The sequence below is a fragment of the Gorilla gorilla genome, chromosome 11 (assembly GCF_029281585.2).
Source record: "Gorilla gorilla gorilla isolate KB3781 chromosome 11, NHGRI_mGorGor1-v2.1_pri, whole genome shotgun sequence".
In the NCBI taxonomy this organism is placed as follows: domain Eukaryota; kingdom Metazoa; phylum Chordata; class Mammalia; order Primates; family Hominidae; genus Gorilla; species Gorilla gorilla.
In genome coordinates this window covers 133,167,595-133,181,883 of record NC_073235.2, presented here as the reverse complement: position 1 = coordinate 133,181,883, position 14,289 = coordinate 133,167,595, and the positions used below count along the sequence as shown (strand labels likewise).

The 14,289-nt window shown below is 40.0% G+C and overlaps 1 protein-coding gene across 9 annotated transcripts in view; it reads right to left on the bottom strand.

Moving 5' to 3' along the window:
- Positions 1–14,289, bottom strand: part of SP100 (SP100 nuclear antigen) — a 127,620-nt gene that overhangs the window by 70,389 nt on the left and 42,942 nt on the right. For 5 of the 9 annotated variants that reach the window (XM_019022213.3, XM_019022214.4, XM_063695262.1 and 2 more), the window contains 8 exons: positions 12,212–12,364; positions 11,103–11,186; positions 9,474–9,557; positions 7,266–7,319; positions 6,406–6,501; positions 4,540–4,593; positions 3,549–3,632; positions 206–322 (listed from right to left, as the gene is read on the bottom strand). In XM_019022213.3, the coding sequence (XP_018877758.1) occupies positions 206–322; positions 3,549–3,632; positions 4,540–4,593; positions 6,406–6,501; positions 7,266–7,319; positions 9,474–9,557; positions 11,103–11,186; positions 12,212–12,364 (726 nt within the window). The remainder of the gene's footprint in view (positions 1–205; positions 323–3,548; positions 3,633–4,539; positions 4,594–6,405; positions 6,502–7,265; positions 7,320–9,473; positions 9,558–11,102; positions 11,187–12,211; positions 12,365–14,289) is intronic. The other 4 variants (XM_019022215.3, XM_055379678.2, XM_055379681.2 and 1 more) reach the window with 1 other exon arrangement.

The following is a 14,289-nucleotide window of genomic DNA, read 5'->3' as shown; positions in this document are numbered from 1 at the left end:
CTCACAGTCAAGTGCAGCAGGAAACCGGGACTACGATTTCAGACTTTTGAAATTCTGAAGCTTGGGGCCTGTGGGCCCACTTCCTGTTGGTGATCCAGAGGCTGTTTGATGCTTTGCTTCAACTCTGATCACTTCCCACATCCCTACCCAGTGTCTGTGATATCCACTGAGCCACTTCCATCCCAAGACCCTAGGGTAGCCTTACCCATCATGTCAGATGCTTGACTACTTTCAGTCCTTGCTTCTTGGCTTCTTGGCACACCTTTTGGGAAACACATGACACAGGAGCACTTCTTATTTTCAGGTTCTTGTGGCTGTGATCCTAAATTGTGATTTGTAAACATTTTTATTTGTGCCCACTCCCCTTCAAAGATTCTCCTTTCCCCCAACATTAGTGACTACCCACTCCCCACAGCTAAATTAAGACGGGCTCTACATCTGAAATCTCTTTCTCTTTTGTGGTTCCTCACTGTATTTGTCCCTTCTGTTCATAAACAACCCTGAGAATTTCATCTTGAAATAAAGGGTCAATTAATAGTTTGTTTCAGTGATGAAGAACACTGGAGGAGCAAAGGCTGGTTTTAGGGAAAAAGATGATGTGCTCAGTTTTGGAGGTGTTAAGTTTGAAGGTCTTGAGTAACATCCAAGTGGTGAAGTCTAAGGCCTTCAGGACCTCCAACAGGAGCCTTCTGACACTTGGATGAATGTGTTTAGAAGACAGGGCTGGCTGGAGATACACATGTAGGAATCATGAGGTTGTGGGTGGTGACTGAAATCACAGGAGGGGATGAAATGCCTGGGTGAGGCCTTTTGTAATCTGGGTGAGTCAGAGGGGCCAGGGGACACCTTATTCTGAAAACTTACTGCTATTATGAATCATGCCTTGTGCTAAAGTTGCTTTTATCTCATGGTCATTTCAGATCCTACAATTTCTCCATCATTCTCTTCTCTCCCATTTACACTTCCCCCTTCTTGCCTCCATTTTTCTGTCATCTTTTAATTCTCTTTACATACTTCTTGTTGTACCTAATTTTTTACACCACTCATCACCCTTTGAATGTATCTCATTCCACCTGTTTTTCTGTTTATATCTTTAGATCTAGTTTTATTATTGAGGTGAACTTCTTTCTACTATCACTTCCTCCTTCTGTTCTCTCTTCTAGCTTGTTTCTCTGAATCTTGTCTTGACTTTTTTTTTTTTTTTTTTTTTGAGACGGAGTCTTGCTTGATCGCCCAGGCTGGAGTGCAGTGGTGCGATCTCGGTTCACTGCAAGACCTGCCTCCAAGGTTCACGCCATTCTCCTGCCTCAGCCTCCTGAGTAGCTGGAGCTACAGCTGCCCGCCACCATGCCTGGCTAATTTTTTTTGTTTTTAGTAGAGATGGGGTTTCACTGTTTTAGCCAGGATGGTCTTGATCTCCTGACCTCGTGATCCGCCCACCTCGGCCTCCCAAAGTGCTGGGATTACAGGCATGAGTCACTGTGCCTGGCCCTTATCTTGATCTTGACTCTTTTTGCAATTTCAATCTTTGTCTTTATCCACATTTTCTTCATCTATATTCATCTTTATCTCACAGGTTATTACTTTCATCACCAAATGCCTGCTGTTTGGACACTGACCACATAGCCATCTCTATTAACCTTTGTCTGTTCTTTATGAGCTTTCTACCTTGCAAGGCTGTCAATCAATCAGCAACTTTATTTTCATGTTTCTGGTACAATTTCTGAGAAGTGTGTTGAAAATTATCCCTCCCTCCCCCACAAAATTCCCCTACCTGGAATATTTGAATTCCTTGTCCACTTAGAAAAACTTGAAGCTGACTCTTATATCTTTTCATTTGGTGACTGTAGCCTACCTTTCTCCATTCTTTCTCCTTACTTTATCCACTCAGTGTCTCCTCCCTCCATTCAGGAGCCCAGCTCTTCTTTTTCTTTTCGCTCCCTCAAACCTGTTGCAAGCAGCCTGAGTCTGTGCACAAGTCTTTGTGTGTGTGGTGTGTATGTATGTGTGCATATGTTTTGGGGGATAGGTAAGGAAAAGAAAAAAGAGCTTTTCCTCCATGCAAGTAGGAAAAAAAAGATAATTAATAATGAACTGAACATCATAACTGGCTTCTCCATCACAAGCTAATGGGCTGCATCTCTTCTGACTCTCTTTGTGTATTCATTGGAGGAGCTCTAAATTCACAGGACGATAAAGACAAACAAGGAAATAATAGACTATAGACAGTGACGAGGAAACCAGGGAACCTGTCTCAATGTGGTCATGCTGAACTACTTTCAGAGCTTAAACGGACTGACAAAAAAATACACCTATATCAATGAGTACACCTCATAGCCCTACTCTATCTGGCCACACTTCGTTCTCCTCCTCACTTCTCATTTTTCTGCCCATTGCCCTGCTGCTATACATTTTTGTCTCTGTCTCTTTAATTCGGTGAGCTCATCTCCCTTTGATTTTTCTTGTCTCCTGTGTTGCTTTTTCTGTTTCCATCAATGATGTTCTGTTCTCCTTTATTTCTATGTTTATCTATTTTGCTTCTACCTTTCTAGGTATTTTGTATATTATATAGCTGGTTCCATTCCTATTATCTCTGTCTGTTTGCGATTTTTATTTTTCCCTCCCCCTAAAGATTATATGTATTAACCAATATACATATATACACACACATATGTGTGTGTTTATGTATGTATACATGTTATATGTAACAAATATATGCATGTGTACACACACACACACACACAGTGGTTGTTAAATAAGCTTTCTTGCATCAGGCACTGGTATAGTCTCCTGTGAATATTCTGAGTTCCTTGCGCATCTTCTTTGGACTTTGACTTAAATGACACAGCTCTTATCCTCCTGTCTGTTACATACAACAGTCACCCACTAGCAACACCTGGGTTGCTAGTTTCTATTGTTTCTATTGTTTCTTTAGTTTTTTGGCCCTAATACTTCTGTACATCTATTTCCTCACCCCAAAATGGGTATAGTTAGCCTGCCTATGTCTTAAAAATTTTGTGATGACAAAATAAGATATTATTTGCCAAAATACATCGAAATAACACAATATAATCCAATTACATGATGAAGGACATCTACCAAAAACTATACTAACGTTTGAGAGTGTTTGATCTGAAGTTTTTATTTCTGTCTATAATTACATAGTAGGAACAGTTGTCTTTTGAGGCTTTACAATTACAAACGACAATGATGTCAACCCATTTATCACTATAAAAATCTAAGATCTTAGTGTTAATAGGAATGAGAGCAGGTTTAAAAAAAAGAATACCACAAATTTGCTATTTATTTCTTCTACAACAACAAAATATAATTACATACATTTAGTCAGTGAAACTCTTTCTGTTAAACATGAGTTTATCACAATTTCCTGCCTCTTTCCATTTTCTAAAATGCAAAAAGGAGTTCCCAGATGAACTGGATACAAGGTAGTGAAGGTGCTCAGAATAAAAAGCGTCTGGAAACAGCAGCTTTTAATTCACATTCCTGACATTCTGCAGGCCAAGTCTTGGCATCCTAATCTTCTTTACCTGACCCTCTTCTTAGGGATGAGCTGCAGGTTTCCTGAAGCTCTTCTCCATTACTCAGGTCTGAAAAGTCACTACTGCTGAAACCTGCAGAAAAAAATAAAATTCCTTAACAGTCTTAGTCTGAGTCTTAGGAAGCAGCAGGGAATTCTTTAAAAGCAAAACTGAACAAGAGAAGCTTGTGGAGGAGGGGGAGAAATAGTCCCACCACTAGGCCACCCTTTGGCTTTGATCATCTGACCTGTTGGTCAAGATTGCTCCAGGAGCCTGGGGCTGGGGATGACATTGTTTCTTCTTCTTTTTTTTTTTTAACTTTGGGAAAAATATGTATTTATTATAAATCATCCATTTCATTGGGTGGTTTCAAATTAAGAAAGCAATATATGCTTGTCATAAGAAGACCAATGAATGCAAATGTATATAACCCCAAAGCTCTCTTTTCCTACCCTATTCTGTCTCTGGTCTCCCAGCTAGTGAAGTCAACAGATCAGTGTGGATCCTTCCATTGTTGTCTCCTATCTCATTCATGCATAATCAAATAAAAGGAACATACATAAGGTTCAATCTTTTCTGAATACAATCCTAGGACGATGTTGTTTCTTACGCTTCTTAGGCTTTCATTATTAGTTTGCACATACTTCTGCTTCCATCTCGGTTTCTTATCCAAGGGAACCATGGAAGCAACATCTTAAAGATGTCAGAGCCTCCATCAGCTGGGCCCTGAATGACTGTGTGGGCACCCCCTCTACTCAGGAACTACTTTATCCTATTTATGTGAGTGAAAAATAAACTTATGTTGCACTTGTGCCTTTGAACATTTTGAGGCTTGTGTTTTATACCAGCCCAACTCATCTAATTGAAAATTTAAAATGCAAATCATCTAAAATCCCAACAAATTAACTTTTTATTTTAAAGGATATAACATAAAAAGTGAATGTGGCTTTTGCAGCAAAGAAAGACATTTGTTACATCAAGAGTTTTTAATTGCTCTTACGTCTCTTCCTGCTGGGTATTCTCCAAGTAGATGTACTTCTAGAAGTCATAGGAGCTAGAAAGTAAAGGAAAACCAAATCAATAATATCTAACTAAAAGATCTATAAATCTTATCACTGCTTACACTGTTGACAGAATTTGGACTATAAATATTCTATGAGGATCATTTCTGTCTCTTCCCATCTAAGGGAAAGAGATTACTATCAAATGGAGCACAGACCCACAATCCTTTAGCCCTAATTGCAAAATCAATGACTTTTTTTTTTTTTTTTTTTTTGAGACAGGGTCTCACTCTGTCAGCCAAGCTGGAGGGCAGTGGTGCAATCTTGGCTCACTGCAGTCTTGACCTTCCAGGCTCAAATGATCCTTCCACCTCAGCCTCCCACATCACTGGGACTACAGGCATGCACCACCACCATGCCCAGCTAATTTTTTGCATTTTTTGGTAGAAATGGGGTTTTGCCATGTTGCCTAGGCTGGTCTTGAACTCCTGGGCTCAAAAGATCCACCTGCCTCAGCCTCCCAAAGTGTTGGGATTATAGGCATGAGCCACCACACCTGGCCTCAAAGATATTTTAATAACCAGTATTGTTTTCATAGGTTTGCAGCTAACTAATTTGGCAGTGAATCTGGACTTGAGTTGCCATGAGTCCATGTAAAATCTTATCATATTTGGTGTGAATATTTATATAATTTGCTGTATAAACATTAGTATATTTGAGAATGGGATTCTTCCCTGGATCCTACTGGGGTATTTTGTTGTATATAGAATATAAACCACATTGTCTTTCTAAAATAATAAAACATTTTTTGAACTTTGAAGTACATCTGGCTTTGAAGGTTTTATAGAGGATTATGAATGTTTATTAAGAGTTTGGGTTGTTAGTCTTGTCTCCTCCTATAACTTTCCATATGTGATGTGCAAAGAAAAAAGATCCTTAAGTGTGCCTTAGTTTCCCCATCTGTCAAATGGGGGGAACAATAGTTATCTCGTCCACCTTTTAGGTTGTTGTAAAGATGCAAGTAGATCTTATTTGTAAATATATTTTCAAATATCACTATTTGGCCAATTTCATGTTGGGGGCCATCTGTCAAAAGCTATGAATTGAATCTGATGGTAAGAAACAGGAGGCTTTCTTTCTGTCAGTAACTAGAGAGTATGACCAGAAGCTTTGGAATTTTGAACAAGTTTGTGACAAAATCAGGCAATAACAGACTAGTGTACTTTCTTTTCTTTACAAAACAGAGAACGGGCAGAAGTAGAAATCACTACATAAATCCAATACTTTGGAGTTAATAGGTCTGGCAGTGATATGCTTTGGCTGTGTCCTCACCCAAATCTCATCTTGAATTCCCATGTGTTGTGGGAGGGGCCTGGTGGCACGTAATTGAATCATGGGGAGAGATCTTTCCTGTGCTGTTCTTGTGATAGTGAATAAGTCTCACAAGATCTGAATGATTATATAAGGGGGAGTTTCCCAGCACAAGCTCTCTTCTCTTGTCTGCCGCCATGTGAGACGTGACTTTAACCTTCTGCCATGATTGTGAGGCCTCCCCAACCATGTGGAACTGTAAGTCCATTAAACCTCTTTCTTTTGTAAATTACCCAGTCTCAGGTATGTCTTTATCAGCAACATGAAAATGGACTAATACAGGCAGTATGTAGTAAACAGGCCACTGCCATTCAACCACAACCATCTTGTTAAGCCTGAATTTAGAGTGACTTCTTTGCATTTTTCAAAATGGCCAGATGAGGTAGATGCAGAGAACTGGCTCCTGGATAGCTGTTGTGTGTGCTCAGAGCACAGTGCATCAGGGAAGAGGTGCTCTGAAGTCAGAGCCCTGAAGTCAAGGGAGCTGTTCTTACCCTTCTCACCATGCTTGCTTCTCAGTGCCCCGCTTGAGGCTTCTGCGGGCGCCTCCTCCTCACTGGATTCTGAAAAGTCGTGGTCTTGTCCTATCACTGCAGAAAGGAGCAAATGTCCTTTGGAGGTCTCAATGTATGATAAGGGAACCAAGTCAGAATAATATTCTATGAAAAGGAAACTAGGAAAATTTGTGATGCTCTGAAACTTCAGGGCAAGAATGTCCGTGCCCTCAAACCTCCATGATCTGCCTTTTCATTCAAATTTGTGTGGCTCAAGGTTAGTATTTTATCCCTCACTGTCACCTGAGCCTGAGGCTGAGAAAATTTTAGCCCCAGTGGGCATCTCTGCTTTGTCTTGGCCCTCTGTCTTCTTACACCACATTATCTTTCTTTACTTGTCCCTTTATGGTTTTGTTGTGGTTTTTGTATATGGATTTGTATTTATTTGTAAATTTGCTTCTCTCTCAGGGCAACCATGAAAGTCTAGGATGGGAGAAGGCAGATCTTCTACTTGCCTGCTTCCCTGAAGAACTGCTTGAAACAGAGCCCAACCTTTCCCTCATCTAAAAATCCTTGAAATATTCAGTTGAAAAAAATATAAACTTCTACTAAAAAAAAAAAAAAAACCTTCTGTTGTGTTGGGGTCATTGACTTCTTTGGGTTCATATGTTACAGTAGTTAGCCAACCTCCTTAATACAAAAGCTAAAATAGGAACCATTGAAATTTAAAGCAAATTTATATTTTACTTTGAAGGATATAGTAAGGAATTAGACTGACTCTTCTGTAGAAAATATTGTTCACTTATAACCATGAAGAGAAGTTATTTTCTCTTACCTCTTTTCCTAAAGCTTTCTCTTACCTCTTTTCTTAAAACTTTCTCTGAATGTAGATAATTTTCTGAAATCCATGGGCTCTGTAAAGTAAAAGGGAGAAACCCGTTATTTGTATGCAAGAGACTTATAAATTCTATGACAACTGACATGGCAAATGGGCTTGGGTTAATAACAAAGTTTTTTTTTTTTTGAGATGGAGTCTTGCTCTATCACCCAGGCTGGAATGCAGTGGTGCAATCTTGGTACACTGTAGCTTCTGCCTCCCAGGTTCCAGTGATTCTCCTGCCTCAGCCTCCTGAGTAGCTGGGATTATAGTTGTGCACCACCAAGCCCGGCTAATTTTTGTATTTTTAGTGAAGACGGGGTTTCACTGTGTTGGTCAGACTGGTCTCGAACTCCTGAGCTCAGGTGATCCACCTGCCTCAGCCTCCCAAAATGCTGGGATTACAGATCTGAGCCATCGTGCCCTGCCAATAACAAAGTTTTGATGAGCGTTTTTCTCTCTCTCCTTCTAGTGAATCCAGTTCTGGAGGTTCAGGGTCATAATGTTGGGATCCTGCCCAGCTCTCCCCGTAATCCTCTGTGTGTATTATTTGGAAATGCCTCTTTTTAATTAATTTTTTCAACTTCTATTTTAGGTTTGGGGGTATATGTGAAGGTTTGTCACATGGGTAAATGTGTGTCACAGGAGTTTGTTGTACAGATGATTTCATCACCCAGGTATTAAGCCCAGTACTCAATAGTTATCTTTTCTTCTCCTCTCCCTCCTCCAACCCTCCATCCTCAAGTAGACCCCAACATCTGCTGTTTCCTTCTTTGTGTTCATAAGTTCTTATTATTAAGATCCCACTTACAAGTGAGAACATATGGTATTTGGTTTTCTGTTTCTGTGTTACTTTGCTAAGGATAATAGCCTCCAGCTCCATTTACGTTCTCTCAAAATACATGATCTAGTTCTTTTTTACTTATTTTTTTGAGACAGGGTCTCACTCTGTCACCCAGGCTAGAGTGCAGTGGCACAATCGTAACTCACTGCAGCCTCAACTTCCCAGGTTCCAGTGACTCTCTCACCTCAGCCTCCCGAGTAGCTGGATCACAGGTGCACACACACTACCATGCCTGGCTAATTTTTTTTTTTTTTTTTTTTTTTTGAGATGGAGTCTTGCTCTGTCACCCAGGCTGGAGTGCAGTGGCATGATCTTGGCTCACTGCAACATCCCTCTCCTAGGTTCAAGTGATTCTTTTGCCTCAGCCTCCCGAGTGGCTGGGACTATAGGCAAGCGCCACCATGCCTGGCTAATTTTTGTATTTTTAGTAGAGACAGGGTTTCACCATATTGGCCAGGATGGTCTCGAACTCCTAATCTCATCATCTGCCTGCCTCGGCCTCCCAAAGTGCTGGGATTACAGGATTAAGCCACTGCACCCGGCCCATGCCTGACTAATTTTTGTATTTTTGGTAGAGATGGAGTTTCTCCATGTTGTCCAGGCCGATCTCAACTCCTGAGCTCAAGCCACCTACCTGCCTTAGCCTCCCAAAGTGCTGGGATTATAGGTGTGAGCCACTGCGCCTGGTCATAAATGACTCTTAAACACCACTAGCTCCCATTTTCTCACATATAAAGCAGGGATAAACTAGTTACCCTACCTCCCTGTTAAGGTTTTTGTGATGGGGAAATGAAGGTTCATTTTCAAAAGCCCTGTGAAAAATCACAATGTAAGCCAATAAGTGAACTATAATTTGGGTTTGGGTATAGTTGAAGTCACTTTTTTTTGCCATTAATAATTAAATAGCAGCACAAAGTATTCTTTGAAGACTTTCTGAGCTTGTGATTAAGACAATATTATCAATGAACAAAGGAAGACTGTGCTTATCATGCTCTATCAAATATAAAGGGTAGTAGTAGAGAATAAGTACATTATTTCAACTCTTGAAATAATAACTGTTGATAGTTTGTTGTTAAAAAGACTGTTATTTTACTAGCATATTTTTGCTACATTTTCAATGTATCAATCGATTGAACCAATCCAGTTAAACAAGAGTTTATAACGCCTTCCTAATGTCTTCCATTTCTCAATAGGGCCAGAGAGGTTAAATGTAGAAAGTGATATTCTAGAATTTATGGAATCAAGGCATAAGGAGACCACTGAGAATGAAATTAATCAAGAAAACAGAGCTCTGGATTTGTACTCTGGATATTCTACAGTCTCGGGTTGCAACTCTAATATTCTTACCTGGTACAATCTGGGGTCGTGAGCAAGTGGCTTCTTGGCCCTCCTTTTCATCATTTGATTCTAAAGAGTTGTCATTATTGATCACTGCACAAAAGAATGGGATTCTTTAGAGGTCTCAGTGTGTGACCAAGGAATCAATTCAGTAGGAAATTCGCTAATAAGAAAACCTAGAAAACCTTGAAAATCTGTGCAAGTCCTCGCCTGTACACAGGCCATGCTTGTCTTTCCTTTCAACTAACCTTCATTGTGGGTTAGTGATACTCCATTCTTGTCCCCAGAGGGAAAGTTTGCCTTGCTTGGCCTTTGCTTTCCCACGCTTCTTTTACTTCTTATCCCTTCTGCTTGCCATTCCACATTTCCTTTGTTTCTGCTTCTATTTTTCATGCAGGGGGACCTTGAAGATCTTCTGTTAAATTCGTGAGCTTCTTCTACCTCCCACCAACCCAGTGCCTTCCTGAATTGTTTACAAGGCCGAGAAATAATCTCCTCATGTATTTGAGCCAAAGACATATTTTGGGACTATTTTTTAGAGCAGATTGCTTACACTAAGTTCAAAGTTAGAGTACATATTGTCTAAAAACTAATGCAAATTTACATTTTACTTTGAAAGATACAGTGAGCAATTAGAATGAATGTATTATTACATTGTTATTTTATAACATCAAGATGAGGTTCTTCTTTGCTCTTAGGTCTTTCCCTAGTGTATTTTCTCTAAAGTGGCATATTTCTAATATCCTCTGGATCTAGAAAGTAAAGGGCAAAACAAATTAACCAATTTGCATACTTATGATAAGTATTTATGTTATAAATCTTATGACAACTCATGCTGCAAATAGCATTGAGATAATACAAGATTTTAATAATGTTTCTCTCTTTCATTTCACAAAGGAAGTAACTCAGAATCCAGGATGCTAGTCTTGTCTTTCCTTTAATTTACCATGAGATTTTGCAGATGACTTTGAAACATTTATGCAATTGTGTTCTCTCATCTAGGAAACAAGGATGAGAATCTCTCTTCTGTCTACCCCTTTAAGGTTATTGTAAATTTAAAAATAAGACAATTTGCAAAAGTCTTTCAAAAAAAATCACTAAATGTGCCATGACTTGCTGAAGAACTCTATCAGAAACAATACTTCAAGTTGCAGAATATTTTATCTCAGGTGTTTGTTTTTGCCAACACCAGATAGTTGGATGAGATGTCTTTTGACCCTATTCAAAGTTTGTGATCAGATGACAATAAGATCTTCCCATAAAGGAATATTTAGTTTTCTGTTCTCTATAAAAATCACTATATAAATCTAACACTATATAGGCATAGCAACTAGTTAGTTTTAAAAACAAACTCATCACTTGGCTAGCCTATTCCTACTATATAATCAATGTATGGGTATGAATATTGATTAATAGAATCCATCAAGAAAGAAGGCTAATTCTCAAAAATAAGTTTATAACAATTTCTTGTCTCCCTGCATTTTCCAAAAAGGTCAAGTAAAATTAATGCAAAGAATGGGATCCCAGGATAAACTGGATCCATTGTACAGAATGAGCTCAGAATAAAATGCCTCAGGAAACAGTAGCTCTTAAATCAGATTCCCACAGCCCAGGCCTTGCTCTCCCAAACTTCCTTACCAGGCTCACTTCTCGGTGCTGAGATGAAGACTTCTAAGGGCTCATCAACGTCAGTGGATCCTTCAGAGTCCTCACTGCTGATGACTGCGCAAAGGAGCAAAAACCATTAAGAGTCTCAGGGTGTGACCAAGGAGTCCATGCACCAGGAAATTCCACAATGAGAGCACTAGGAAGACCCAGGAAGCTAAGTTAACTCAAGAACCTGGAGTGTTCCTTGAATGCATGCCACCTGCAGTTTGTTCCAAGTTCTTAACCAAAAGCTGATAAAATTGACACACAGAAGGCAGTCGTGCCCATCCACTGACACTGTTCTTACCCCAACCCTCATTCTATTTTTTTCTTTCACTCTCATTTTACTTCTCATCTTTCCTCTTTGTTCTGCCATCTTCCCTGCTTCTGCCTCTGTTTCCAGCGATGGTGTCTCTTTATACCTCTCTTTGTCTTGATGTGTTTCCCTCCCCATCTCCTCTTGTGAATATCTTGGCTCTCTGATTTTTTTTTTTTAAACTCCTCTCCCATGCCTTCCTCTCTTTTTTATTTTTTATTTATTTTTTCCTTTTTTTTTTTTCTTTTTTGAGACAGAGTCTTGCTCTGTTGCCCAAGCTGGAGTGCAGTGGCAGAATCTTGGCTCACTGCAACTTCTGCACCCCAGGCTCAAATGATGTTCCTGCCTCAGCTTCCTAAGTTGCTGGGACTACAGACATGTGTCACCTTGTCTGGCTAATTTTTATATTTTTTGTAGAGATGGGGTTTCGCCATGTTGCCCAGGCTGATCTTGAGCTCCTGGACTCAAGCAATCCGCCCGCCTTAGCCTCACAAAGTTCTGGGGTTACAGGCATGAGCCATCAGGCCCAGCCCTCTCTGACTTCAGAAATAGCCTCTCTGACATTCTTACTGATTACCTCCATTTCTGTCTTCTGGTATTTTCCCAACTCCTAAGGACTTTCTTCTGTCAAGCTGAAGACTCACTGCATCAGGTACCAGCCCCTTTCCCTTCCTGCCTCCATCCCAGGCTACCCGCACTGCCCCGATGGTCCCTGATGAAGTCCCCGAGCCCCTTACCTGGTAACCTGTGACTCACAGTTACAAATTCTCCCAGTCAGCCTTACCTATTATGTCAGATGCCTGGTTATGATGAGTTCTTGCTTGGGCTTGGCACTCAACTTTTGAATTAGAAAATGGCTTTTCCTTTTTTATATCGACCAGTCGCACAGAACAGGAATTAATTTGGATTCCATGGTTGTGTAGCTCTGCCTCTGGGCCTAATTGTAATAAATGAAGAATTTTCATTTGTCTCCCCAGTGGACCTCCTTCACCATCATTAATAACTCCCCCTCTCTGCAATTTCACTGCTGGGGCTAGACCTTCACCCCACCTCCGTGTTTTTCCTTTTGCTCAACTCTGTCCCTTCCTTTGTGCCTCTCTTGGCTCTGTTTTGTTTTTTACCTTTCCCTTTACCTACTCTTCTCATTCTTTGATGGTTAATATTTTGCTTTTTTAAAAAAAAATAAAAATTATAATTGCAGTATAAGACACATGAATAAAAGTGGGTTTTGAATGATCATGAAGGAAGTAAATCACTTTGATCAAGAAACAGATTACCAATACCCCAGACACCTCCTGGTGACACTTCCCTCTAACTGTTTCCACTAACTTGCTCAAAGACAACTACCATTGAGGTTTCCAACACTAAGGTTAATTTTGCTTGTTGTGTAATTTATAAAAATGGAATAATCTCTTTTCTCTCCACTCTTTCTCTCTCCCTTTACCTCTCTCTCAATATATATAGATCTCCCAAAAGAAGCCAAATCCCCCAAAATTGTATGGATATTTTACTCAACATGCTTGTGAAAGTCATCTGTATTCATTTTGTATAATTATTTTCACTACTAGATAGTATTCCATTATAGAAATAAGCCATGAATTATTTATTCATTTGTACAATTTCAAGCATTTGGCTTCTATGAATAATGCTGCCTTGAGCATTCTTTTCTATGTGTTTTGGTGACATAACACACATTTCTGTTGGTTTCTGCTGAGGAATATAATTGTTGGGTTATAGGGTATGTATATTTTCACCTTTGGAAGATTACCCCAAACTGTTTTCCCAAAAGCATATATAAAGGCAGAGATGAAAGAAAGAGAGCTTGGCAAATTCCAGTAAGTAAAGGAAGCTTAGTGTGGTGGGAATGTGACATGAAAGGGCGAGAGGTGGGTGATGGGGAACGCGCAGGTGCGTGGTAGACATCCTTCAATTCACCACTCCAAGCAGTGTTGATCTACTGCTAAGGGCCACATGAAGGCACTGGGTTTCAAACACGAAAGTCATATCAACTGGTTTCTATTTTGGAAAAGTCCATTCAGCTGAAGTGCAGACTTGAGAGGAGCAAGATTGGGGGCCAGATAGGAGACTGTTCCTCTAATTTTAGTGAGAGTGACAGGGGTCTAGATTAGGGTGTTCGTGCTGGGGATGAAGAGAAATGGACAAGTTAGAGATATTTTAAAGTTGGGATTGACAGAAGTGGCAAATGAAATGATGATTGTTTTAAGCCATTAAGTTTCAGGATAGTTTGTTACATTACACAGCAATAGATGACAGATGCAGCTTCCAAAGAGAGAAGTTCTTCAGGTCTTTAAATAAAGGTCTTCAGGCAATTGGGGAAGGGAGTCAAGACGACAGGTCTGAGCTGGAGATGTATGTTTAGAAATCAACAGATCTTAGATGGTGATTGAGCCATGGAGAGGAAGTGATGCCTGAGGAGAGGCTTATTGTAATCTGGGGGTGGAGGTGGAGTCACAGGGGCCATTTTGATAAGGGGGCAGCTGATCTTTCTCCATAGTAATAGGACACCCTGTGCCTCCTTTCTAGCTCTTATCTCCTCAGATCAGAGAATGTCTTGATTTGTCTTCTCTCTTCCCTTTGCATGATCCACTCTCTACCAATTTTTCATTCATTGTCCTTTAACTCATTTTCTGCATACTTCTCTTTGTGCCTCCCTCCATTTTTCCTATTTCTTGGTATTTATTTCCCTCTATATTTTTTCTATTCATCGTCTTTTTATCTACACTTTTTAAAAATTATTGTCTCTTAGAGACAGAACCAGGGCGAGGTGAAGGTGGTGCTATGGGGTGCTGTGAAATTTAAGGAAGCTCAGTCTCACATGCCAAGTGAGATCTCCTTACATGC